Below are 27,264 nucleotides of genomic sequence, written 5' to 3' on the forward strand. Positions count from 1 at the left end.
CTGTAGACAGTCTCTTTCCTTTTCTAATATATCGTTAAATTGAATTGGTTTTCCTAAAATAAAGTCCACTTCTTGCACCTAAAGTCTGTTTCACTTGAAGGTTCTTAGTGCCTCTAATTCAATTTAGTGATTTAGTGAATTTTAAGTGCTGCAGGGGGAAGTTAGCTTCAGAACTGCTGTTTTCATTACTAATTAAGAATGGGAACATATGTATTACTCTTGTATCTTAAAAAATACTACTTTTTTTTTTTAACAAAATCAACATTTGGTCAGAATTGACTTGTTCCCATTACTCAGATGATCATCTTTCCTTTTAATTTGGAAAGGCTTAGGTTTAAAGCACAGAATGGGCTATTTAATAATAAATGTGCAAAATATTTTTCACAAGTAAATGTGATATTTCAGAAAAAAACTTTCTCTAAAACAGCATTTTCCTTTCAGGAGGTCCTTTCAGGAGTATGTATATATGTAGTATATACAAGAAACCTGAAAGAGGCATTTGTAAGTTTGGCTTGCTATTTCAGAAGAGACTTCTTTTTCTCTGTAGCAAATGGGACACGTGGAGGTACTTTACTGGTGGGCGTGGATGATTTATTCTATCAGCGTGCAGAATACCGTGCCGGGAAGAACGGAGATGAGGTAAAGGGCCAAAACTTCAAATATACTCCATTAAATCTAGATCAGAGTATATAGTTATGATTGAACCACTGAAGCCATTGAATCAATGTAAGCTTTTTCTTTTACTCCCCAATGAGGAGGCATGGAATATGTCAGAAGTCTCTTATTGGGTTCCAGATCATTAGGAGCATTCAAATTGGTCAGAAATAGAAAATTCAGTAGTCACACCTGATTTGTTGAAGACTTTCTGCAACTTAGACAGCAGGTAGTTTAAAGATACTTCTAGGAGGCTTAAAGAATAGGTAGTGAAATAAAAGAATTGTCTGCCTGCACCTTTCCCTCAGTAAAGATTATTTCACAGCCCCTAGCTATGCCTGTGACTTGATCCTGAAGTACAAAAGCGACCTTACATTGCATGTAGTGTTGACTAACAAACAGGGATCTTCTAGCCAGTCACTGCATCAGAATACTGCTCTCACCACTCTGCTCTTCCCAGATTTTATTCTATAGGGGAAAACAGCTTGTGGAAAAAATGAGGAATACAAAAGAAGGAAACAAAGGCGTTCGGTTTCCATCACTGCCTGCTTTAAAAACCTTTAGTCTTCCTTATCCTTTTTGTCAGCAGACCTCCCAGATTTAGAGCATTTGCCCCACTTCCATCAAAGCTTTGAGATGTAGGCTTGGCACAGCTTGGAGGCAGCTTGACAGTCAACAGCTGAGGAGTCGGATGTGAGCCCAGCTACTGCAGCTGGGAAGATGGCTCCAGATTCAGCATCTGGGTCACTTCAGCTGCCAAACATGCTCCATGTATGGCCATCCTAGCTGCTGATGTGGGTGGGGAGAAAACGGGAGCACAGCAAACTTCACAGGGGGAATTGAAAGCAGAATCTTAATTGGACTGGAGGAGAATGCTTTACATGAGGGGCTTGTGGAGTATGAAGTGCAAGAGGTGGCAATGAAGTTTGATCCGAAGAGGATTTAAGCCTGGTGTAGAAGTTAAAGTTTGGCTTTATTCTGACAAATGAAACACTCTCCATTAATGGCACTGAGCAGAATAGTACTTGTGTTTGGGTCAGTAATAAGAGCTGCCTGTTTGCTGAGTGCAGATGTCCTGAAGTAATAAATGTTAGTCTGTTTGCAAGTCATTGAGCTTTTCCAGTATATTACTGTAGCAGATTAATTTGCTTAGAAGATACAGATATCAACTTGCAGTGTGGATTTGAATCTGAAATGGACATATGGATGCCTTCTAAGTTGTGTGGATCGCCGTAGAAAGTGGAGTTTGTTGCTTGTGCTACCTCCTTTCTCCAAAGTGGGGATTTGCAGAATATCACCTTGGTAAGATTTTAGTTGGGAAAACAGCATGGCTGAGGGATTTAATGTATGTTTACTGTCTCTTGATGTAGTTTAGTCCCTGGAAATAAGTAGCTTCCTCGAAGTGCATAGCCCAGCTCTATCCAGATGGGAGTTTTCTGAACATATCCTTATTTTATACGGAAAGAAGAAGGGTTGACTAAGCAATTAAAGGAAGCAAGTTGAAAAGGTATGCTTTTTCTTCCTTAGACAAGTCAGATTTTTTTCCCCAGACCATTTGACCCAAGGGTTTTGAAGTGGCAGTGCAAACATCCTTCAAAAACCAGTTGTTGTAAGTGGCAAACTATCGACGAGAGGAGTTAACTCCAGCATCTAAGGGGCTCTTAACCTCTGCTAGAGATCCACTGCTACCCACTCAAAGCTCCAACGAGTCAGGCCTCTGAAAAGCATGATAGTGGCTTCAAAATCACTAAACTCAGAGTTGTGGGTTTTTTTCTTAATGCCATACTTGGTTCTTGATCCTGATGTTTGTTCTGTGGATAAGGTTGTTTTTGCACTTTCAGGGGTCTGAAACTTTCAGAGGTCTGTCAGTCTTTTCTGTAGATCCATGTACTAAAAATTACTACGTATTTATCAGTCTGGAGAAGAAAAAAGGAAGAGACTTGTTATGTAAGCTTAGTGTAGTGAGATGTGATAGTTTGATTAAATCTGTAGTTCCAGTTAGAGGGGAACTTGAAAATAGATGTTTGCAGCATACCCAGCAAAACCATTGCCCTGTGGTGGAAAGGTCTTGAGTGTTCTTGACTTTATGCCATACTTGGGTCAATAAGGCCTGCAAATCAGTAAGGCTTGAGCTAACTCTATATAAAACATTCCTGTTGGCAGAAAAATAGGTGCTAGAGAACGTGAGGTGAGATCATCTGCTAGTACCTACATTCTCTAGCACCTATATTTTGTAGTGTTACTTTGTTCTTTCTGAATTGCAGTGCAGTGTTGAGATCTGAGATCCCCAAGCACAGTGTCCTTTAAGTGCATGTAGTGTAGTGGCATATAGACGATGGGATTGCATTGTTCCTTGGGAAGAAAATAAGAGGATGATGAGCCATGGGAAAGTATGTTTCAGTTTCTGCTGCTGTTTTGTGAAAGTGCTGCTAACTTATATTTGATGAATAATTCTCCTTGCAGACAGATAAGAGAATTTGTATGAAACTACAGTTGCTTGCTGTTCTCTAGTGAATTCGTTGTGTAGGTATCCTCTGCGTACTGTGTAGCATCATGAGATAGGAAATGTTTTCTGTGTCTCAGACTATTGCTCTTCAAGCCTGTGTCCATTTTCATAGATACATTAACTGATGGTTATCACAAATGTTAGAAAGAATGAACTAAAAGATATCAACATGTAATTATCAAAATTTAATTTGCCAATAGCAAGCGGCTTTAAAAGATGTAGGTAAACCAGAAGCTATCTTTGTAGTTTATAGTGACCAACTTTCCTTAAAAAATTACTGCTTACAGTTTTGGAGTCAGTTTTTCAAGTGAGGCGGCTTGACATAGTCTTCTTGTGCCTGTAGCTATCATACTATGTCCTTGCTCTTCTAACTAGTATCACAGCAGAGTGAACCGTATTTCAGTGTTTTTATCCATAACAGCTTGCAACCCTGTGAACAATTATAAAACTGACCCAAATGATGCCTGTTTTTCTGTGCTGTTCGGAGGAGCTAAGAACTGCAACTGAAGCAGCTGCTGTGATCACTTTGGAGAGCTAGATCTTCTCACGTTATATGTTCCTTCAGTAGCTTTTCCTGTTTGCAGCCTGAGGAAGTGGCATTTAGCCTTCTGCTGAATTCTGTTAAGAAGGGTTAAGCACAGGCACACTCTGTGCTCCCTGTAGCAGTTGGTAATTTTTAAGATGCTTTGTAGAAAGATCTGTCTTGAATTTGATGATCTTCTCAAAGTTCATGTTAAAACTTAAATCCCTTTTTACGTACCATTCCCTATTCAGTATACTTATGCATTTATAAAGGCAGTGCTATGCAGAGTCTCTTAAAATGTATGTAATGAGGTCCAGGGTTGTTACTGATATTATATTAATCAGATGTAGCATTGCATGCCCATAGAGCAGCTTTGTACTTGTTAAATTCCCTCTTCTCTTTTATTCCCTTAGGTTTTTTTTTATTTTGTTTACTATATATTGCAAATAACTTGCAGCAATGGATTCTTTGCACAGAAACCAGCACCATAAAGCTGTAACCCTGGCTGGATTCTTTGGTCGCTTCTGGAGCAGGAATAATATAAAATGCCAAGCCTAGTTATTAAAGGAGCCATTTCTTTTGCCATGTGGTGGCATAAGGCATCAAAATGAGGCATGAGGCCAGGTTTTGTTTCCAGCGTTGGGTCAGATGCTGTTGGTTGGCCAGGGCACAGGAGGATATTTTAGCACAAGGATTTTGCTTGGCGGGCACCAAGGAACTTGTCGCTTACTTTGGCTGTTCTAGGCTGCCAGATAACAGGATTTTTTCCCAGCCTGTTGTTTACTGCTGCTTTGTTGGTGCATCTCTGTCCTGCCTAGTAACAGCCTCTGCTATTCTGGTCCCATTTTTCTGCCAGCAACCACTTCTAGGGTGGTTTTCTGTAAATGGACAAACCCTTACAGTATTTGCTGGATAACGAATGCAGAATTTTTGTCATTAGTAATCTAAACCCCCCATTTGGAGTCTTGGCTTCAGCAACAAAAATCTTGTGGATTAACCACTTTCACCAGTAAGAGGCTTTCTGATGAGCTGTGGGAAGAAGTGTATGCTTGGCGGTAGGTCTACAGTAAACAGCTGGAACTTGCATGTGGTGAATTAGCACCAAATAAAATCCCCCTTTTTTGCTTAATTATCCTTGCATTCTCAAATGGATCTATTAATGTTTGAGCAATAGAAATTAGTTAAAATTTACAATAAGTGGGTTTTTGATTGTGCAGACTGAGATTCATCTGCTCTGCTGGTGGTAGGGCCTGTGTAGGTAACATAATGGTCTGTGAGCTGATGAAGGGCCTACTCTATTCCCTGCCTCCTCCTCCTCAGCATGCAGGGATGTCCTGAGCTGGCTTGAAGCACACTGGCTGTTGGAAGCCCTGCTCTGTAAGTTTTCAGCTACTTTACGTGAACTTTGTTTGAGACCTGCCGTTTTGAACAGTGCAAAGCTGCAAACAAACAGGTGTAAGATATACTGTCATTATATTTCATAGACCTTTTTAACTGTTGGTTTTCTCTAAAAGAGGTTTTAAAAGGTAAAATGTTTCTGACATCTACCTGAAGTCCCTGTTTCTCTGAATATGACAGGAGGGCTAATGGGTTCTTTCCAGTTGATGTTACAACTCTTTTTCCTTTACAATTCAGGGAAAGATTTCTAAAAGCTTTTCATTTTAGTTGGAGGCCTAGTGTTTTTTTCCAGAATGTCTAAAGCAGGTGTGGCCTCCAGCTTCCAGTGACATTTTGGACACTGAAATGCCTATCAGAATTTAAAGGATTTATTTAAGAGCCTAATTTTCAGGGCCTCAGTTTTCTTTAAATCTGGAGCTTAATACTCAAAAGAACAGAGACTATTAGAAGAGAACTAGCATGTATTTTTATGACAAGTCCCCCACATACAAATGTTGAGAGAATGTAAAGGAGAACAGCAACGTTCTGCCTTTTCCCCCTCTATTTGCTGTTTATTTACTTTTTTGAACAGAATGAGTTGCAAGAATAAAACCCTGCTCAGTGCTGCTAATCAGTCATTTCAGACACTAGCAGTGACAACATTCTTTTGAGGGCAGAAAAAATGCTGCCTCCTGGTTTCTCCACCCTCACTTTCTGTTGACCCAAAGGGTTATGACAACTGCTTACAGATTAATTTCTGGTACTATCATGACATTAGTGTCAGAGGGAGAGCAGCAGAAGTTAAGTACCCAAATGAGGTTTTAAGTGCCTAAATAAATTTTGTGCAGTATTGTTTGAGGGAGGAGCATGGGTGAATGAGGCTACAGGAAAATATTTCATCAGGAGATAGCAGATATGAATGAGGCTGTGGATTTTAAAATCTGTTCAGGATGCTTTTAGGAAAATGGCAGTGTCTGTGTAGGGTGAGACCTATGAAAAATATTTAAATAGCTTGCTTTAAGGTAGGAGACAAAAGAAAGTTATAGAAGGTAATTTGCTTTAGTATTAGATGAGTTTTGAAAGCGGTAAATTTCCCTTTTAGAAAGAGAGAATATGAGAGGGGGAGAAGGATGCTTTTAATGTCACAAGTGGTTTTCCTGATGCCATAATCTCTTTCCTCCCTCTTTCTTTTTCTTCTTTAACAAAAGCATTAATTGGAACTGAGGAAGAATTGTTTCTCTTTCTTGGAGACTTGGCATTTTCTTTCATTTTTGGCTAAGACAACAGCTGATGTTGCCTAAGTTGACAATAAACTGGCAAATCTGTGAACTGAAGCCAGTATTGTTACTTGGATCTAAGTTTGTATGGACATTCAGTTGTCTTAGAATAAAAATTGAGCGTTTAGTTTACCTCTAGGCCAGAGTTATACTCTGAAAGATCATTTGCAGAGCTCTACAGGTGAAAACATTTAGTTTATTGGCAGGTGGCATTTAAGGTAGCGTGTTGATGGAAAGGAAGAATAACGTCAAACGATGATGAACATGTCGAATGATCTAACAACAGCCATGATCTTCACCACGCAGGCTTACTGCTTTTTGAAAAAGGACAGAGCTTTTCAACAGTGGCAGCTAACACTGCAAGTAGAAAACTGTTTCTAGTAAAGATTACGCTTTTGAAAAATCCCATTCATCGTGTTGTTAGGGAATGGACTGTTCAGGAGTGGTGGGTAGGAGGTACTGGTGCTATGCAGCCATTTCTTCTTTTCTGTAAGCTGTCAGTGAAAACCCTTGGTCTAAGTATAAGTCTCTCCAAACTTCCCTGATCCAGGGAGGGTAATGCTATAATAATGTGCAATAGAAAATAGTTCAGGTAAAATATTTAAATCTATTGCCAGCATCTTACTCTGTTGTATTACTATTCCCTGAGTTGTTATCATTGCCCCAGAAGTGAGGTTAACTCCCAAACAAAAAACGATAATGGGTTATGCTAGTGAGACATCCATTGGACTAAGATGACCTGAGGAATCCTTCTAATGTGGGAAGATTATTATAGTATATTCCATGTTTATATAACTGTGTGGTAGCAGTATTAATACCTAAATCTGTAGTGCAATTTTACACATCTCATTTATGATACCCCTTAATTCTTCCATTGGCAGTTTACAGCAGTTGTAGGTTGTGAAGAACAGAAGAAATTATGTGTCTGTGAGCTCAGTAGTACCATCCCAAAAGTGCATTTGGGGAACAGATATACAGGGAAATCGAGAGGGATTCTTTCTTAGATTGACTTGAAAAGAAAACAGTCTTTTCCTACATTCTTTTTTCAAATGCTATTTATTTCCAAACTTGCCTGGATAAAGATGTAGAATAGGTTATAGTCTTGTGCAAGATTTAAATTCCATCTTTTTATGTTCATAGGAAGTAGAGCATCAGGTCACTGGAAAGAGGAGACTGCTTTGCAGTGGAAGGGAGCATTTAGCAGTGCTGTTCCATCGCAGCCCTACCTGGGTGCTATCTGTTGGAGAGCAGCAGAGAAGTCCCAGCTACCCATGAGGATGGAGCAGGAGCAGAAGGGTCAGTGAAATACAAGAGAAAAGTGGGAGGGTAGAGAAACCCTAGAGCAGGAATGAAGTGGAATGGACCAGGGGGAAAAGGGAGTAACTGGATATTGAAACATTTGTTTGCCATTTTGTTTCAGAAAGGGAGACCCCTATAAGAAAAAAAGGTGTGGAGTAACTGATCTAGAATATCAGCATAGGCAGAACTAGACTGCTTAGTGGTTAACTGAGTGGTCTTGAGTCATGCAGTTACACCAAACTCAGACCAATGGAAACTTTTAGACCATATGTCGAAATGTTCCTTATAAAATCTGAACTTTCAAACAGTGACCAAAAATTCTGTTTTTAAATTTGTTGAGGAACCTTAGATCAAGATGCTATGCTTTGATTGTGAATTCTTTCAGGACACTTTACTAAAAAGTTGGATAGAGTTTAAGCTAGCAGGTCTTACGGGCCTGAAAAAAGCAATGGCTTTTCTCTTGTGGTTCCTCGGACATTTCTTTTCTTTTTTCTTTTTTTTGCAGATATTATCACTGCCTGTCTAATTTAGGACTGAGGGGGAGAGGAAGAAGTTGTTGCTGATAGTGTTAGCTGTGACAAAATAAAACAGATGTCACAGGAGGAGAGTAAGAAGGGACCACATCTCAAGGTAGCAAAAGAAGCAGCTAAATTTTAAGAATCTTGGCTGCCCTGGGCTTTGAAACCTTTTTTCAGTTAAGTGGTGCAGTCACTACCGTGTTCTGTATTGTCTCCTGTTGCATTACCCAGCACTTCACTTTCACAGGCAGGTTCTAATAAAAGCTAACCTTACTTAGCATGTCTTTTTGTCAGGATCTGAGTCCCTGTTTCCATGGCTTGTTCATTCTGTGGAAGAGACAGAGATGGCCGTAACCTTGCCTGAGCAGTATCTCTCGGGGTTTGTTAGTCGTTTTTCCTGGCTGTGTGAAATCAGTCCAAATTCAAAGAGTTGCCTCTCCAAGTGAGTGCCTTGATCACCATTAACTTCTGGAGTATGTTGCTTTTCTTATTTTGCTGAAAAATTTATTTTGTCGTAGTTGCCTTTTCTTGACACAGCAAACCCAATACACCAATTCCTAGGGTCATTTGCTCTGCTGGTATGTAGTAGATGGAAATTCTTAGCTTTACTGGTATTCCATAGCTGAGAGGGATGGACAAACTTGCCATTTATTTGTATGTGCTGGGTATCTGGGAGGTGGGATGGGAGAGTTTCTATATAAAAAGGAACATATTTCAATAATATCATTCACAGGTATGTGAATTCTGGTATCTCAGACTGGGCAAGCAGTGACTATTACCTCAGTCAAGCGAATACGGCTTCTGTGACTCAGCTGGAGTTACAGTTGCGGGAGGAGTGTGCCAGCCAGAGAGAAGACAGCGTCTAAAGCTCGTGGCCTGAAGGTATGAGTACTTAGCAGGGAAGAAGGAGAGCAGAATTTTTGCTTTGACCTGGCTGAAAGCTGGTGGTTAAAAGTTTGATTTCCCATATTCCTGGGGTATATGCCCCTATTCTTGGGGCTGCAGACTTTCTTTTCCTGCTGAAGCAGATCTTTGTGTCCACGAGGAGACCCACAAGGTAAATTCATACATTAATACAGAGCTTCTCTTACTGGTCTGTCATGTGGAAAAATCAATGTGTTCAGGCACTTTCTAGGGTTTTGGCTTCATCTCAGCATGTCTGTGTTTACAGCAGGCCATTTTCCTGTTACCGGTGTTCTCCTTTTGGCTAACTTGTTAGCCCAGTAGTTTTGTCACTACCCTGACTTAGGAGAGATGTGTTGATAGCTTGACAGGGTCCTGGCTATTTGTTTGTGGCTGCATTTTTTCCCCCCTATAATGCTCTCCTTTGTATTAGCTAGTTCTGCGGAGGGGGAGGCTGCCTGACATGTTGGCCCCTTTGTGAATGCAAGGGAACAAAGTTCAAATAAATTATTAGGGAGGCTTATGGGTATTTCTTAGTCTCTGTAGTGTCCCTCATTTTCTGGCCTTCTTGCTTTAGCCTAGTTGGCCACTACCGTAGACCAGAGCAGGAAAAGAAAGACAGCCATCAGAAAATAGTGAATAGTTGCTTCAAAGCCTTGTGGTTTCAAAGGAGTACAGATGACTGACAGTCTGGATTCTGCTGTTGTACAGCCTGGAGTGAAGATTGGGTCCTTAGGCGCCCGCGTTCACTGCAAACTTGCCTAACCATCAAGCTATCACTTGTACAACCAACTTGCTGCTTTTTTTCTGTCAGTAAATCCAAAGCGGAAACTACAACAGAGGACTAATTCTCGGGAGCTGGAGAGTCCCTACGAGCACAACTAGTGAATCTGTCATCACTTGCTGTATAAGGAGCCAAGTTAGCCGAGGGCATTGTTCTTTATATAACAGAGGGGAAATGGCTCTGGTCCAGGTGAGCCAAGAGCCTGAGGAGTCAGGCCATCCTCTGATGTTGGTCTGATTAGCCATAAATAATTCTGGCTCAGCTGCCCTGTTCTGTGTCTTGTTTTTTCTTTTGCTGTTCTGTTGGTGAGAGGAGGGGGAGGGATATGTTTGTGTCCTAGCTACTAGGATAGCTTCTTTTTTTATGGATGGGACTACCAGTACCGTGGTCTGTGCAGAACTGTTTGGTGCCTGCCAGGCATGAGGTGCATAGAACAATGTATGGAGAGAGAGAGCATTTATGAATGCTTATACAGAAGCATCTGATTCATTAACTCAGCCATTAGATAGGAGCATTAAAATCATTAAAGACATTTTCTGTGGGAAACATAAGGGCTTCATCTCCTCAGGCACCCAAGAAAGGCATGGTTAGATGATTACCTCTACCTGAATTATGTATTAGGAATTTAGGTGTTTTTGAGTCTCACCTTGAGTAATTTACTTGAGTTCACATGGTTTTAAAACTACTGTCAGGTTAGCACCATCTTCACTGGGCCATTTTTACAAGCTCATCTGTCTCCACCAACAAGCCAGTACAGTACAGTGAGGGTACAGGTAAGTTTGCTCTTTGAATGGTGCAGGAGCAAATGCCTACCAGCACTGCAGGGCAGGAGCAGCCGCTCAGCCAAGTCGCAGAGAGGATGCCGGGAGAGCACGGAATCACCTTCCAGGTGCTCTCATGGACGTATCCTGTGCCTTGCATATAAGTTAATGCTTCCCATAATTGCTGTATGTGAAAAGAAAGACTGATTTCTGAATGAGCCCAACACACGCTGCTTGCTCATTGTATGTTAACAGCAAAGACGTTATCTTTTTTTAGCTCATGAATTCTTTTTCTCCATCACTATTAGAGCTGAAGTACCTTTCATCCTCCAAACAGGCAACTATTGACTACATAGCTTACTTGGGATAAAATGCTACGGAAGACTAAAACACCTCTATTGGGAACAGTTTTTCTGCAAAATGGGTAAGTGGCTTTTTAAGTAGCCATATAAAAATCTAAAGAAAGTCCAGTTTTAAAAAGTTGTAGAACAGGTATCTGTGGAACATGCAATTTATAAAACTTGCTGCAGTAATGCTTGATTTAGAACAATTACCGCACTGAAGTAGTTGCCTTTTTTCCCTTAAAAAAAACCAAAACCTGAACAGGTTTCCAACAGAAGTTTGGAGAATTGACTGGAATGGAAATGTAACCAGGCCTTGGGAAACTCCAGTATAAGGTTGCTGTTTGCTCAGAGGTCTTTTCTCCTCCCATCTGAGATCATTCCCTTGCCTGCTCACTTTTTAAAAGTAATCACTAGTTGCTAGAAATAACTATTGCAAAGAAAGACTAATATGCTAGTTGCATGCTTACACTTGGATTTGTGTACATTGCCTGCTGGTTTAAAAGGAAGCTGTTACAGAACATTTTTAATGATGAATTTTCTTCTTATGCAACAGCGTTTAAAGGTCAGTTATAAACAATCTAATCACAAAACTTCCTTAGGCAGTAAACTCACCTATGTGAGTTCCTTGTAGTTCAATGCTTCACTCATTCCAAACCCAACCAAACAAGATTCAGGAGCTAGAATACAAGGTAGGTTGGTTCAATTTACAGTTCATAGTGTTTCTTTTGCAGTGGTGCTCACAAAGAATTGGAACAGTTTGCCTGTAGCTACAGTGTTTTGTCTTGTTTTGTTTTTCCTATTGTAGTCCTTTAGTAGAAGTCAGACATCTGTGTTCGTTTGGAAGCTGCGAAATACCAGTCCCTGAACAAATGGGGAAATGTCTCAGAGAAGTTTCTGGTAGCGTTTGGGGCTGGAAAGGCTCAAATGGCTGTATTTTCAGTTTTGAAGAGTGCAGGAATGCCTTGTGAGCGCTGTTTGCAGCAGGTAGGCAATACCGACTCTCTGGAACTGACTACATGAACCAAGCCCTTGCACAGCTGATTCTGCAGCTAGCTCCAGTCCCTGACTGCAGGAGAACTTACCCAGCTACAAGAAATTTAACTGTAGGCTCTGATCCCATATTTGGCATGGATGGCATTCAGAAAGAAGGGAAGCCATATTCCTCATAATCAGTTTAAAACCACTGCTACAGCAAATGCATTCACTGAGATTCTGGTAGAAAACTGGAGGTACAGGGAGAGATTGAAGAGCCTAGTACTTCCAGTTAGCCCAGTTCTAACTTGGAAGCATGAGGGACGCCTGAGCCTGCTCATTCCTTGCTCCCAGGATGAGAACAGGAGAGTTTTGCTTACTTTGGGAAGAAAAAAATTACACGTCTTTCAAAAATGACTATTTACTTCAGGTAAGCAAACAGCCAAACAGACACATGGCACGCACCAAAAGTGTGCAGCCTTAGAAATGACTGTGCCTTGGTGGGCTTATTCCTGCCTTCCAGGGATTCTGCTCCTTCAAGTGCAAGCCATTTCTATTTTTTAAAGCCAGACAATTGACTTTAGTTTTATTACAAAGCTTTTATTAAAAAACAAATGCTCAGCACATTAACTCAAACTGGAATGACAAAAAAAATTGGTTGACAGTATTTTTGGCAAAGGCTGTGCCTTACTATTTAAAAAAGAATGGGTACATCAATGCTCATTTCAACAACTGGCATAAAATCCCACTAACAGGCTAACAAAAACAGATACAAATACAGAACAATTGAAGTAATAATTCAAGTGCTGGGCTTTTTACAAGGAGAAGGGGAATGGGTGAGAAGGAGAACTCACTGCAGTCAGATTTTCTGGATGTATTGCTTATGTTTACAGAGTAGATGATGCAAGACTGACATGTCTACCGACCAGCTGACTGTTGTTACATTTATTCAGTTCTATAGGACACTCTATTATATAGACTGAGAAGCCACTATTTGTTACAAATAGTTTAACAAAAAAAAGCCACCTTTTTCCATACAGGTTTTTCCTCTGGCAGAAAAAAAAAAAAGGAAAAAACCACCCTTTATTTAAAAAGTATTTCAGATTTTTGACACTTGTTTAAAAGCTCATACCTAGTAAAATATACACCAAGGAAATTAAAAACTAAAAGTTAAAATATAAAAGCATTCAAGTTTCTTAAAAAAGCTAAAACCAAAATTGATCCTGTCGCACCATTAAATAAAAAGAAGTTTGAGTGTATCTTCCTTGTCCAGGCGGATTCCATTCCTCAGTGTGCTGTATGGGGTAGCTGTGGTCTACGTTACTCTGTTGGCTGAAGCAGGCAGAGACAGCCATGCTACTTTGCTGCTGACTCAGTATGGACACAGATGAGACAGGGGTTTAAGAGTGCAAGGCAGAGATGGAGTGAAGACAAAAGCTGCTCTGCTGACCCAGGAGCTCATTTGCTCTTTTTATACCAGGGCTGGACCTTGTGATAGTGAAGGATTTTGGCAGTGATTGTCTTTATGATTCAGTGTCTCTAGCAGTGACATCAGGGTGAATGACATCCTAGGCAGACTCCTTGGGGTGGTCTGCACGGATGAAGGACACACCTAGGGTTTAACAAGCTTCCATCTCCAGAAGGGGTCCTGGTGTCGCCGCCTTTGCTTTGCAAGTTGAGAAAGTGTTTCTTTTCCCACCTACAGAGAGGGAAGAGAGAGAGTGATAAAGTTTACATGAAGCATTTTTTGTTTTGTTTGTTTTTAAACAAGCCCCTCAAAGAGACTGTCCTCAGGGAAATACACGGTGATGGGTCACTGACACTCTGTGACACAGCTGTACTAGTGGAACTTGCTTTTGCAATGCCAAAATTAAGCGCAAAGTGTCGCTACTTGCTCATCCTTGAAGTCTGTAAAAATATTCATGCCTTTGTTTCATTCAAGAGAGTACTCTGGATTGTAAATAGATGTCCACTCAGTAGACATTCTTTTTTTAAAAGAGAGCCTTAGACATTCAGCATGTTACAGAAGTAATTTCTGTTTATAGTGGGTTTCATTTATCTACAACACTTGACCCAGACATCTGTTACAGGTTTAGACATCCTCAGGCTTTGATACTAGGGCAGCTGAGGTCAATTAAACCTCCATCTCGGAGCCTCAAGCACCACTCTCCGTAGAAACAAAGAAATGCTAGCTTCTGTAAGCAGCTGGGCAGAGAAGTCTGATGGGTGACGGAGTAAGAGGCTGCTGTGAATATGGACCCTACTGCGCATCCACACCGCTGAAGAGGATTCGTTCTATTCTTCAGTGAGGTAGGCAACATCTTCCAGTTGGATAAGAGCCACAGGACACTTACCTGGCAGCTGAGTTCCCTAGGACTGTGGGAGGATTTATGCTCTTACAGCGTGTGAAAAGGTCTACAGTGCAAGCCTATAGGTATTGGTCCCTCTCTCTGCAGAGTGGAACAGTTCTTGAACATTAGGGCTCTGGGTTACATGGCCTACTTTGCAGCTGCTGATTCAAGTCACCCCTGCCCTTCTGAAGCAGACAGCTGGATTGTAACGGGGACTCCACCCCGTGACTAGCGCAATGAGTCAGGCGTTTTTCCCACAGACGGACACATGCTTTCCAGTAACGGTCTCAGAATTACTGGTATCTCAGAAATCTGCTCTAACCTCTAGGCTTCCAGACACCTATCGAACTGCCAAACAAGTCGAGGGTTCAATGAACAGAGCTTTAAAGAACAACCAAAATTAGCACCAGGAATGCAGTTCAGCAGAGAAGGTAAGAGAATTTTCACCAGAACAAACACCAAATACTGGTTCAGACAAGGAAGATACACTGTTAACACCTCTAATCATGCATGGCAAGATAGAACAAGTCTTTTATAAAGAAACAGATTTGGTTCAACCACCATTCTGTTACCAGAATTTGCCAGCTGCATGCATCCTCTTAGATTAATCATAATAGACTGATTCCTTGAGCCTGTAAGAGCCACAAGCAGAAATAAGCAGCAAATAATACGGCAGCGGTATTTAATGAAGGGCCATTTTTAACCTGCATTCCCTCCCTCCCCCTAATTTCATGCAGTTTCAGTTTAATTCATTACAATACAAAGCACTTTGCCCATACTGGTTGGGTCCTGCTCTTGAATAAGGCATTATACAAGCTAATGTACTCCAGGGTAGAAAGGCTCCAAAATGGAGACACTTTGATTTTGGTGAGTGCAAGATCAGGCCCCAAAGTCTTACTATCAAATTGAATGCCTATTAGAGGCCACCCCTAAGACCAGTCTTTTAGTGGAAGGGAAAGTTGAGGACAATCAAGAAGATTAACAGACTAAGGTAGCTGGAACAAGCACAAGTTCATGCTAAAGTATACTGCATTGCTTTAACTTGAATGAGACCCCCCCCCCCATACCACCATCCCCTGATACATAATGAGTAATTTACACCTGCTACTGATAGCCACAAAAGGACATTTAAAGCCACTGCGGCCTTCTAAACAGCACTGCCAAAAGTCCACTGGAAAACCAGTGGTTTCAACAGAGGTGGTCTGTATTGACTAATTCCGTTCCTATTTCCTCATAAAACCAACCCAAGTCCCAACTAAAAAAAGCATTCTTAGCTTCCTGCCTTTTTTTTTTTTTCTTTTTTAAAGTAGCACAGTGCTCCGTAACACATGCGGATCAAAGCGCTACGAAGGGCTCTACCTTTCCAAGGAGCACGAAAGAGAGGCCAAGCAAACAGCAGAGGAACACTGGTGAGAGCACCCTGCAGCTTTATATTTATTTTGTGCCTTTTCATCCCAGCTTTTCAAAGGTTTGGTCCAGGTTGCTCTTCCTGGGAAGGTTTTCCTCTCAGTCTTACATGAAAACATTCAGCTTCCTGTTGAGGAATGGCCTTGAGGCGCCAGGCCAGTAGTTCACAGCAGTCTGATACAAGTGCCATGATTCAGAGCTACTCTCCATTAGCAGCCAGGAATGTCTACTTCACTGAAGGAAATGAAATGCTCTTCTGTTGAGATGATTCCCTGCCTCCTCCCCCCTTCTCTTACCAGCAAGCTGTCTTTGAAGTCAGGAGGTTAAAATAACGACCACGGCCTTGCTCTGGCCCTCAGCTTTTTCAAACAGGGACCATCACTTCTTTCTTGATCCAAATGCAGCTTTAGCAGCTTCTGCCTCATTTTCATAACCTCTCTCTACCCCTAATTATCCCCCTCGCTAATAGAGAGAAGTTGCAAACACTATTGTAATTCTGCATGCAGGCCGGCAAAGCCAAGCCCCAAGTATTTTTACTGCCAGAATACTGCAATACAGAAAATTACATAGTAGCTATCCTGAAAACAGCATCTAGAACTCAGCCTTTTCCCAGCTGCACACTAAGGCTGCACACTGGAAATTGCTTCTGCTGATGATAAACCAAATAATACCTAAAAAACACTAATGACGATGGTGTTGCCTTACAGATATAAAACAGGTCAAATCAGGATTCTTTTCAAGAAACCACAGGCATGTGCGAAGGAGACTGAAGACTTCCCACATCTAAGGCTTCACTGGGGGGCTGTAGCTGAAGTCTCGCCAAGCAAGGCATGCCCTAGCAAAGCCCAATCCACAAGTGAAGTCGGCGCAATCAAAGACTGCAATTACAGCTCCCTGGCTGTGGTTAGGCTTCAAAGAAAGTGCTGCAAGTCACATTTTACATATGTGAAGTCTTGAGCCTGAGCCACAATAGGAGGCACTGTCTGTGCCATTTGCAGTGTACATCCGACTGCAGGAGGGGGGGAAAGGAGACTTGAATAAGAAACAGAAATAAAATTCAGCAATAATTCAGTGTAAGAAGAAAAGCCTTACTACTGAAATGATAAACTGGATTTCAGGATTCACTACAGTAAGAATAAAGCCTCCTAACAAGCCAGCGCTCAATGGCTGAGGGCGAGCATTAGAGAGGGATCAAAATTCCTCCCTGCTCTTTGAAATGAGATGGATTGAAGGGTGGGTCCACAAAGGCCTCACGCTCCTCCTCTCGTCTTCCCTAGTCTTTAACTCATCTCCCTTTTGCTGGAACAAGCGAGGGAGGATTATGCAGCTTCATCCAGGTCATGCTAATCAGAAGAGGTAGCTGAAGAAACTTAAGAGTGTCTGGGCATGTATAGGAGCAAGTACAGAGTAAGAGAGAAAGCTAACCTTCATAGAGAAGGCAAGACAACTTTAAAACAGGCCCTTTTTCTACACCTTTCCCCTACCATAGGCTGTTTATATACTGTTGTAAGGAGAGACAGGAAGACAGAAATTATGTGTATATGTTAAAAAAAAAAAAAGAAAGAAAGAAAGAAAAAAAAAGAAAGTGACTAAATCTGGCTTTTAATCCAGTACTGCAAAATCAGGGGCCTGACAACTGAAACTGCATCATTTTCTTTTGAAGTCCAAAACAAACAAACATGTTCAGCGTAGTGCCAGCATTTAGCCAATACGGCAGAAACTTGAGTATGCAAAGCCAGGCCGTTATTTAGCAGAAAGGTTCCCTCTGTGTGTGAAGCCCTTTTGTGTTTTCTTAAGCAGCAGAGCTGTAAAGAGATTCAGGCACAAGAAGACAGATGCAGGCACTGCAGTCTGCTCCTCTTCCTGCCCAGCTGTGCCATGGTTTGTGGGGTTAGCCTAAACCAGATCCTTGAAATGTTCTGGGCAAACAAAAACAAACACTCCACAACCTTTGTTGTTTTTAAACAAAAAACCCACCTCCCAACAAAACCCCAGTCATTTCAGTAATCTGATTTGCTGCAGGGTCCCACAAGCTGTTACAGCACATGGATGGAGAGACCTATGGGAGACAGGAATAAGCTCCCTCTGCAAGAGCTGGATACAAGCAGGCAGCAGAGAAAACCTTTTAAGCTGCCTTTGTTGCCAAAGAAACTACATAAAATTGTACCTTAAAACTGTAACAAATACTGCCCTGCTGAAGCTATGTCAATGGCAATAAGTTTTTTTTTTCCCCTTGCTACTGTTAGCCTCAGCCCACTGCTGCTAACTGTGGAAGGAGTCTGCAGTGCCAAAATATCCACTAGTGTTTGGGGTGTCTTGAAGTAGCTCCCCCTGAAAATACCTCTGCATTGACTACAGGTGGAGCCCAGCGTCCTAACTTTTGTCATCTTAGTTTGGCCTAAGGTAGATGCATTAAGTAAACAGCAGTAATACTCTTTCCCTCCTATGAGTCAGAGATCTATTTCAGAGTAGGTATCAGTGCTGGAAACACCCAGGTGTTTTAAGGCTGTTACTTTGTACAGATGAAGTCGGTGGTGCCAACACAGGCATCACCCCTTATCAAAGGACCCCAGCAGAGGCAGCATGAAACTAGAAGCTCTATCTCTGAGCTGCAATCTTTAAAATGATTATCCTGGAAGATCTGTGACGTGTTTTTCCTGCTGGGAGGATGGGGAGGTTCCATGCTTATAATAATAAACAGGTTAACTCTAGACAGCTGTCTCTAGTAGCTTCTTAGAAAAGAATAATATACTAAAAATGATCGGCAAGAGAAGAAAAAAAAGAGCTTGTGCCCCTTTTGTATCTCCATGATATATAATATTCAAAAGACTATTTAAGACAGTTTCACATTTGTTTTCTGAAAGAAAGAAATGAACCATTCATTTCTCTCTGAAGTAATGGTAAAATTGTAAGTGTCAAAGCACTAAGAAAGGGGAAAGGCATTTAGCCAGGACTTCATGACTGTTTTTGTTAACTCCAAACCTTGTTTATTTTATAGATTAATTGCTGGGAAGAGAGGTGCATCTGTTCTATGGGCACTGAAGTAGCTACTTCAGTTCTTTCACCTGCTGTAACAGCAAAGACATGAGATATGGAAAAGTATTAAGAAATCTTAACTAAAAACTCTTTCAAAAGAAAAAAAGATAACATACGTAAAGTTTCCTCTGTAGATCACCTTTTCTGCCACAATTAAACCCAGCTTAGAATTTACACTATACTTTGAAAGATAGTCTCAACATTTAAAGCTGCTTATATATGGAATAATTTAAATAGTCAGATGTAACCTGAGTACCTTCTAGAGCTTCAGCAACACTTCCACATACATGCATCTGTACATTTTACCATTGTAAAAAAAAATAGCTGTGCACAGAAACTAATGCAAAACTCAAACACATCAACTTCACTTTGATGCAATTAAGTCATCTCACAGCAGAAAATTTCTAGTGGTCCAAAATACAAAAGCCTCCTGTTCTGTATCTCAGAAGACACACATATGGGAAGAAACACAACTAGTCAAAATCTCACCTAATTTCAAGCAATGCAAGTACAGTAAAGCTGTTCATATGTAGTTATTTTGGCAATAACATTTTACCTCATGCAATCTCAGGCATCCTGGGGTGAAGGATATAGGGCTCCCAAAACTCCTGAGTTTTATTCTGATGCAACTGAACATCCATGAGGAAATCCATACCTATTTTTGCAAGGAAGAAGCAACCTTAGAAATTAAGTCTCTTTGCTCGGTCAAGCCTTCTTAGGTCCCTTCCCCACTGATCCAGCTCTAGTGATATCAGTGGCAAGAACATGAACTCAGAGAATGGTCACTGCTGTTTCCCTCAGTTGCATCTGACCCTGCTCACGCACTACACACCAATACCCAGTGACACCTTCTCTGCACAGATGCTTCCAACATTTGTTCCTACCCCTGGAACCAATGGCAGAAAGCTAGTGTCCTAAGAAGTTAGACTAAAACGCATTTTGTCCAAGTGGTTGCTAGTCTCATTTTTACTGACTAAACTGCAGTACTTCAGCTTGTCCTGCTGTGAATTTCCCTCCTTGTATGGCTCTCCAATCCTGCACACTTTCAAAATTTTTATATGATACAGTCTTAACAAGTGAGTAAAGGATCAGTGGGTTTAAACGATGACTTGACTGAAAACTATTAAAGTAGAGAATTAAGCAACTGACTGGTATTAGAAGGTTGGCTCTATTAGCAGCATCTTTTGCCACATCAGAATCTGTGAGTCTTTGGTTTGGGGTTTTGGGGTTTTTGTTTCATTTTATTTATCTTTAGGGTGGTTGGTTTTGCCTTCATGTATGTCAGAATACCTCTTAAATTCAGTCATATTCCCTGAGTGTCAGAGGCAGACAAGAACAAACTCTTTGCTAGAGCTTGCTGGAAAAGCTTTGGCAGAACTGCGTTTGAATACAATTCTGTTGAAATTAGAGGAGAGATTTCACCCAAATTTAGTCTCCAGAAACATGTGAGAGAGACTCTGGCAATGTCATAACAACTTGCTTTTTAGCTGTTCTGGAATACAGGATCAGTTTCTCATTTTGAAATTTTTCATACAAGTACACTACAAAACGAAAATGTAAGTCTAAATGAGTTACTGTGACATAGACACTAAAATGCTCAGGTTTTGTTCCAATTTGGAATGAAACCACATTTCAAAAACTTACGGTCTTCTTTACGAAACAGTTTGCTTCTCCGGAGTTTTTTTTCATGACTTCACAATTCTCAATCTGGTGGTTAAGTTTACTAAATTTGCTAAAGTATACAATTTTCAGCAAGATAAGAATGGAGCACCACCAGTTTACTCCCTGTCCCCACCCTATCCCACAGGAAGAGTGTTAGAACAATAGTTTTCCCACTATTCCTTCTATCCAAAGCCTCCTGCTACTTGCACCTTAGACGTGAAATGATAGTATTTATTCAATTTCTTGTCAGTGTGGCTATCCCTACCTGCCCCAGCAGTATCTGCAACTCTGAAACGTTGCTGACAAAATAAACAGGTTCTAGACATTCACCTGCTGAGTTAACTACTTTTGCCCTTTTAAAGTTTAAAGTGTGAGATGCTGACTTCATAGCTGACCTTGCTAGACTCCTTTGGTTGCAAAAATGAACAATCTGTAAATACTTAAAAAATTTTTTTAATCCAGTATCTATGTTCATTGTCCAGTTGAGACTGTTCTGCTGTTTTTAATTTATAAACCTATGCTTGGTCCCTACCCCGACTTGCCAGTTAGCTCTCTGGTAGTCACTAACTTCACCCCAAAAGAGCTTTTATACCCTTCCCTCACGCGCTTCTCACAAGGCTCCTCTGCCAGCCTGGTAGAGCCCAGCGAGGAGCTCCTCTCTGGTCTGCAGCATCCCTCCCAGCCGGTGTCAGTGCCCTCCTGTACCTGCCATCCAAACAGGAGGCAGCTCCCCCCCGCCCACACACCCCCCCCCCCCATGTTTGCTCTTTTGACTTTTTTTTCTTGACGTTCAAAAGCCTGAAAAGAAGTTTTCTGTCTTTCACCCTGGAAAGATCAGCAACACCAGGCACAGAATTTCGTTGCAGTAAGGGCTCTATGTGAGGGCTGTACCCTTGTCTTTGGCAATTTCCATGCCTAGCTGAAAAAAGCACTGAAGTTCACATCTGTTTTCATAATATAAAATAAACAAATGTTTCAATCTAGCAAATTTTATTCTGTTCATTTTTCACTCTCTTTATTCGTCTTTTATAAATTCCCCTGATTCTTCAGCTATTACAGAAACGTTATGGCCAACAGGGCCCAAATGCCTTGTGATTTTTTTTTTTTAAGCTGAGAGCACTTTTGTGCAGCATTCAACCATCAGAAGAGGCCATGTACTTTTCTGTCCCGAGTGCTTTTAATATTCAAAGATAATCCTATGCTAGTTATATGATGCAAAAGGGAAAGCAGCAAACTAATTGTTTCCAGCAATTAGTCATGTCTGGGACACAGGAGAGCCCTACTATTGCGCTCCCCTTTCTGCTTTTCTCCCACAGTGCAGAAGGGGACTGCTCGTGCCGTTAGCGTTCCTTTCTGTCTGCCTTGCCTGTAATGAAGACCACTCCTTGCTGGCCAGGGAAACATGGGTCACACAGAAACTGTGTAAATTTTAAAGCAAATAAGGCCATGTCTCTTCGTCACACAATTTCTCACACACTAACTTCTGCACAAATCCTCCAGGCTCTATTTAAAACCTCTGAGCAGTCAGCACATGGATAGGGCATTTCTTTTGTTTTAAACTACTCCAGCAGCAATTTCAAGAGCATTGGACAAGCCCTGTCAGAAAACACATCCTTTAGAAAGTAATGTATCAAGTCCCCTTTTCATCTACTTTCTAGGATGCTGGCCAGAAACCAGTGGTCAAATATGACTGCGGTCATCACACAGTTCTCTTCCACAGTATTCTGGCTGTAGATTGGTCCACTTTATAGTCTAGTTTCATACCATTGCTCCATCTTATTTATAAGTAGTAAGACAAAAATAATCCAGTCTTGGATTGTTGCACGCTCTATAAAATCACTTCTGCACAGAACTTTGGCTCTGATTTCCATGTAAGAGATTTGAAATGTAATAATTAGTCATTGTTTAAACAGTCTTAATCTGATCCTTTTAAGTGCTTCTGATTGTAAATCAGTATTAGTCAAGTTTTTCCTTCTCGTTTTTAAAAACTTTGCTGAACTAAATGTTAATTGTCATGGAATTTTGCAAGCCACATACATACTTCTTTGCATAAGTTTTCAAATGTCTATTAAACTTCTCTATCACTCTTTTTAGCCCTTGAAGAGATGCCAGAACACAGTTTTAAATTATATAGCTTACGAGGAGTTCCCAACTGCATCCTGCCGTATGTCAACCGATTTGCCTTTTGCAATTACTGTACATAGCAAGTCATAAAAAGTTAACTATTTCTATGTCACTGAACACTCCAGGGAATTTTTGTCAGCACCCTTGTATTTCTTCAATTAATTAAAAATAATCATAAGATGCTAAAATCAGCTTTTTTTTTCTTTTCCTTTCAGAAGTCAAATCATATAGGAAATCAGACATCTTCACTTCTGACATAGAATTGCTCCCATTTACAAGTCTTCTAAATGGTTGTATTTAAAATAAAAATGAAACACCCCAGCTTCCTGATAGGTTTTCAACAGACATAATCTTTACATTGTCCTTGATCTAAGCTTTCCTCATTTCCCTTTCTTCCTGTCCTATCCCAAACTTGCTTTTAGCATTAACAAGGAGAGAATAAACAAAAGTTATTTCAAGCATTGTGTTAGGCTGTATAAACTGAAAACAAAACCCTACTTGGGGACAGTTGCATAACTCTTCAGGAATGGCCACATGCATTAGTGTATCCCAGGATAATTCAGCAAGGACTGGGGCACCAGCTTACAGTATTCTTAAAGCATTCTAATATTAAAGTGTTTTACCAGCAGTTCAGCTGAGTGGAGGATAGAGCAGAACTCCGCAAAATCTGAAGCAGTGAAGCCACAAGAAGCCTGCTTGTGTATACTACCCTCAGAAGACGAGCAACTTATTGCTACCAGCTTGACTTCACCGCTCAAACGATGAACCAGCCAAAAAACACAGGTCAGAGGCCCATCTTAAAGATCAGTTGTGCGCCGAAGATCAGTTATGTGGACAAAAACTTTCACCATCTCTTAAGTCATTTCTGTTTGCATGTCTCTTCCGCTACTTTCCTCTGAACATCCCACCACACAACCCTCCCACTGTTTCATCCTTCTCACTTACATCACCATAATTACAACTCTGGCTGATCTCCTTTGTGCTGATCTAGAGATTCTTCCTTTGGTCTTGCCACCTACTCATTTCTGATTCTTCTCAGATAACAGAGCTCTTCTCTCCTTCCCGGACCTCCCACCTTCCTTCCCCCTCTTCCATACTGCTCTCTCATGCACCATCCATATGAGTAGGAAAGCTAGCGTTTTCCTCACTTCAAGAGTTCTTTGCTGCACTTGCTGAAAAACATTCCCAAACTTCATGTCTCCATCTAGTAAAGGCTACAACAGCTCTGCTATGGGCCTGGTAAAATGTTAGAGTTGTGGGCAAAACATTCCTTGGATTAGGCTTGCAAAGGGCAAGAGTCTTAACCTTAAGAAGTTTACTTTGAAGTCTGGTTGATTCAGGTTCTCTAAATCACTCTGTGCATTTCACTTCCAACTAGAGTACATCTGTACATCTTCAGTGGAGAACATTTGCTCGGCACGCAACATTTAGCGAAGCTGCTTACGTGTGCATATATGGAGTCAAGAGCACACTTCTCCTTCAGTGGAAGTAACATTCCTACCACTCTGATACTCCATGTTATAAATTGCATGTGGACGGAGAGACAGGTATACAACAGCTTCCATACTGTTACAGAGCAGAAGGGAAAGAAAGGAGTGTAGAAGTAAAATGTAAAGAAAGAAAAACATACTCAGAACATTCATCCTCTTCTATTTCAGCTCATTCTCTACTATGGAAAATGAAAACAGAGAAACTCCGACAAAAGCAGGTCAGTGTAGGCGAGGCAGCCATCCTTAGATCGGACAACGTCCAAGAAACCAAACATTCCCCAGCGTTTAACTGTCTCGTGAACCTCGGTTGTTTTCTGGTCCTAAGTTTTGTGCATTCCCTCAGGTAAGATTATGCGTTTTGCTTATTGGTATTGTCCTCACACCAAAGGAAAAAATATTCACAACACGAACACGTACCTTAGACACTAAGCTGAAATGTTAATTATAAAACTCAAGGTTAAAATGCTTTTTTTTTTGTTTGTTTTGTGGGTATGCTACTTAGGGTAGTCCCTATAGCTAATAATACTTCACAGAAACATTTGGTGTAGAGGCTGTAGAATCCAAATGCTGCAATCCACATCTAAAATCAGTGAGCAAAGACAAGCACATTGTAAAGGGCAAGACTGTCAGCTTGTCTGAACCTTTTTTGCTTAGCAGAAAAAATGTGTATTTTGCCTCTTTTCGCTTTATTTCAATATTTTTCAATAAACTCTTAAACCCAAGCAAGTTTAGACTAACCAACATAATGGTGTAACTACAGAAGAGCCCTGAATCCTGCTGACTGGCTGATGACTGACATACTGTGCAGAGAAAAGTTAACTTGGATTTCTCTGGCTGAAAGTCCAAACAGAAGGGAGAGCCAACAGGAGGCTGCTCTGCTGACTATTTTGAGTGGCAAGGGGATCATGTGGCCAAACAAGTTAGCGGGAGAGGGGGAAAAAAGCCCATTTTTATTGTAAGGCAGAGTTAAATTTAGAGACTTTTACTTTTTGCATGGTTCCTGGAATTTGCAAGGATCTCTAAAGTACAGTCTGGGTTAATTACATTGCATAAAAGGAACTATTATTTCAAATGAACTCCGTTCCTACTAGAAAACATATCACACTATGACAGGAAGAGAGTCACCAGTCTTCCAACACAAACACTAAGAAATGAGAGTCTCCCTGCGGTATAGCATGCACTGACAATCACACTAGATGCTGTTACTGGATATGTGTAATAACTAGTCATCCCACCTTCCATGAAGGTGACATGAAGGGAGAAAAATCAGTAGGACGGCGAGCACACACTGGAACTATTACAAAAAAACCCACACCACACACAAAATACCATTGTACAATCAAGGGAGAAATTCTTGATATAACTGAAACAGTCCCATTTTCTTAGCTGATACTTTGTTAGTACACAGATAAATAAATTAAAAAAGTGTACCCTGCCAGCCAGCATCTTGAAGACATCAGCACATTAACTGTACTACGAAGCCAGCTCCTAACCTGCTCTTTACGAATTGTGACAATCTGCTGGCTGGGAGGGTTTGCATTGCTGTATAAAACCATCCTTGTGCTTCACAGGCAGACTTGCAGCGAGTCAGTGAGGTACGGTCAGTTTGAAAACGTTAAGGTAAGGAAGTAAAACGGTGAACACCTAATAGATAGCCGGTATAAAAACCATGAAACTTCTGCAATTTTTGCTAAGTTCATATTATTGCAAAAAATTTATAAGAAAGTTTATTTTACAATTCAGTTCTAGCAGGAAAGCTTTAGAGATGTTCTTACCATGCTTCAGATGTAGGCAGCTGTCATTCTGGGGCCTGTACCTGTAGAAGATTGTTTTCCTTTAACAAATTTCCATTACAGAGTTTTTGCACATTCCAAATAAGCCTGTATGCTATAATATTACATGAATTTTTTTTGTGTGTTTTTGGTTTTGGGTTTATTTTTTATGGTTCTTATACCAGCCATTTTTGTTGGGAAAAACAGGGTGTTTCTTTTTATATATTTTAAAAAGCAAAGAGGAGACCTCACTGATGCTTTGAGCCAACCTACTAGGCAGCTGTTAGTGTACACAGAAATGTAAAATACAGTGAGAAATACTATAGTGGCTACAGAAAAGTCAGTGTAAAGTTTCCAGCATCCAATAATCCCACACACCATTTGACACATATAATTAAGTCTAAGGATAACACAATACTGAATGAGGAGAAAAGCAAAGATGAAGCAGGACAATGACGACAGCAATGCATAAGTTTGGCCAAAGATGTTGAGGAGTTAGAACATCTATAGGGGAAAGCCGTAAGGGAAAGGAACCATGTGTTGTGCGCATTTGTACAAGCTTGCGTTGAAAGTGAGTTATCTTAAAAAGACAACATCAATAAGAAGCAGAAAAGAGAAAAGCATTTAAAAATTAAATAGCACCAGCCCTGGTTTCTAAAATATACCTAATGTGAATGGTAAGTAAGAGTTGGTCACATGGCCTACCTGATGCTGATTCCTGTAACTTCTCTCTCTTCCTCTTCTTTTTCTTCCCCTGCAAAATAGGCAATTTTACCATACCATTACACACACACAACTGTTTTTGTCCCTCCCTGCCCCCTCACAACATAGAAACAAAGGCCAGCCAGCACGATCCACATGAAGAAGACTGTGAGAAAGTGGTTACAGAGAAAAAAAAAAATCAGGGTAGCTGTAACCTTTTCTAACCCAATTCCAACTGTTTCAATGGTAACAAGGTTTGCTCTCTGCATCTACGGAGAAATATATACACGAGCTATATACATTTTTATATCTGCATGAAATTACTATTTCTGGCTGTTTTTCAACTAACACTGTCAACTGCAAGCATCAAGACGACTTCTCATGCTTAATAAACTGATGACACATATGTTGATATAATTTACAGCTCTTACTAAAACCCTTCACACATTCAGATACTAATACTGGCATACATGGCAACAGCAGACAGGGTGTTGAAAGTACCTAAGATGACCATGACTTGTCCCCAGGGTGCAAACCAGCCAGCTAAAACTTTGTTCTGATCATGCTTGTGACTTAAGAAGCCACGTCTTGTATGGCTGTGCCCGGAGAACTGGCTGTGTAATAAGCAAGTAACAGACTGCTGTACGGGAGAGTACCCTCAGCGTGACCAGAGTCCAGGACAGCACGGACGTCAGGCGGCCGTCTTTTCCTTGGACACCACCCCGGCATCAGCACGTCAGCCCAGGCTCATCACGCCAGCCCACAAACTCTGCCTTCTCCCCGCACCCCCGTCTGCGGAAAA

The 27,264-nt window shown here is 40.9% G+C and overlaps 1 protein-coding gene and 1 long non-coding RNA gene across 5 annotated transcripts in view; one reads left to right on the top strand and one right to left on the bottom strand.

Annotated features, from left to right (window-relative positions):
* The first annotated feature begins 7,640 nt into the window (after positions 1–7,640).
* The window catches only part of LOC112987874 (uncharacterized), a 35,513-nt gene continuing 15,889 nt past the window's right edge, over positions 7,641–27,264 (top strand). Inside the window, exons 1-10 of the long non-coding RNA XR_010388915.1 lie at positions 7,641–8,596; positions 8,888–9,036; positions 10,940–11,026; positions 11,752–11,930; positions 14,009–14,228; positions 14,598–14,700; positions 15,577–15,678; positions 23,125–23,281; positions 23,877–24,045; positions 24,157–24,331. This is a non-coding gene — a long non-coding RNA (uncharacterized LOC112987874). The remainder of the gene's footprint in view (positions 8,597–8,887; positions 9,037–10,939; positions 11,027–11,751; positions 11,931–14,008; positions 14,229–14,597; positions 14,701–15,576; positions 15,679–23,124; positions 23,282–23,876; positions 24,046–24,156; positions 24,332–27,264) is intronic.
* LEF1 (lymphoid enhancer binding factor 1) overlaps positions 12,498–27,264 on the bottom strand; it is a 61,472-nt gene continuing 46,705 nt past the window's right edge. For 2 of the 4 annotated variants that reach the window (XM_064510566.1, XM_064510564.1), the window contains 3 exons: positions 26,466–26,514; positions 25,764–25,804; positions 12,498–13,617 (listed from right to left, as the gene is read on the bottom strand). In XM_064510566.1, coding sequence (XP_064366636.1) covers positions 25,770–25,804; positions 26,466–26,514 — 84 coding nt within the window. In that variant the 3' untranslated portion in view covers positions 12,498–13,617; positions 25,764–25,769. The remainder of the gene's footprint in view (positions 13,618–25,763; positions 25,805–26,465; positions 26,515–27,264) is intronic. The other 2 variants (XM_064510565.1, XM_064510563.1) reach the window with 1 other exon arrangement.

The sequence above is a fragment of the Dromaius novaehollandiae genome, chromosome 4 (assembly GCF_036370855.1).
Source record: "Dromaius novaehollandiae isolate bDroNov1 chromosome 4, bDroNov1.hap1, whole genome shotgun sequence".
NCBI lineage: Eukaryota > Metazoa > Chordata > Aves > Casuariiformes > Dromaiidae > Dromaius > Dromaius novaehollandiae.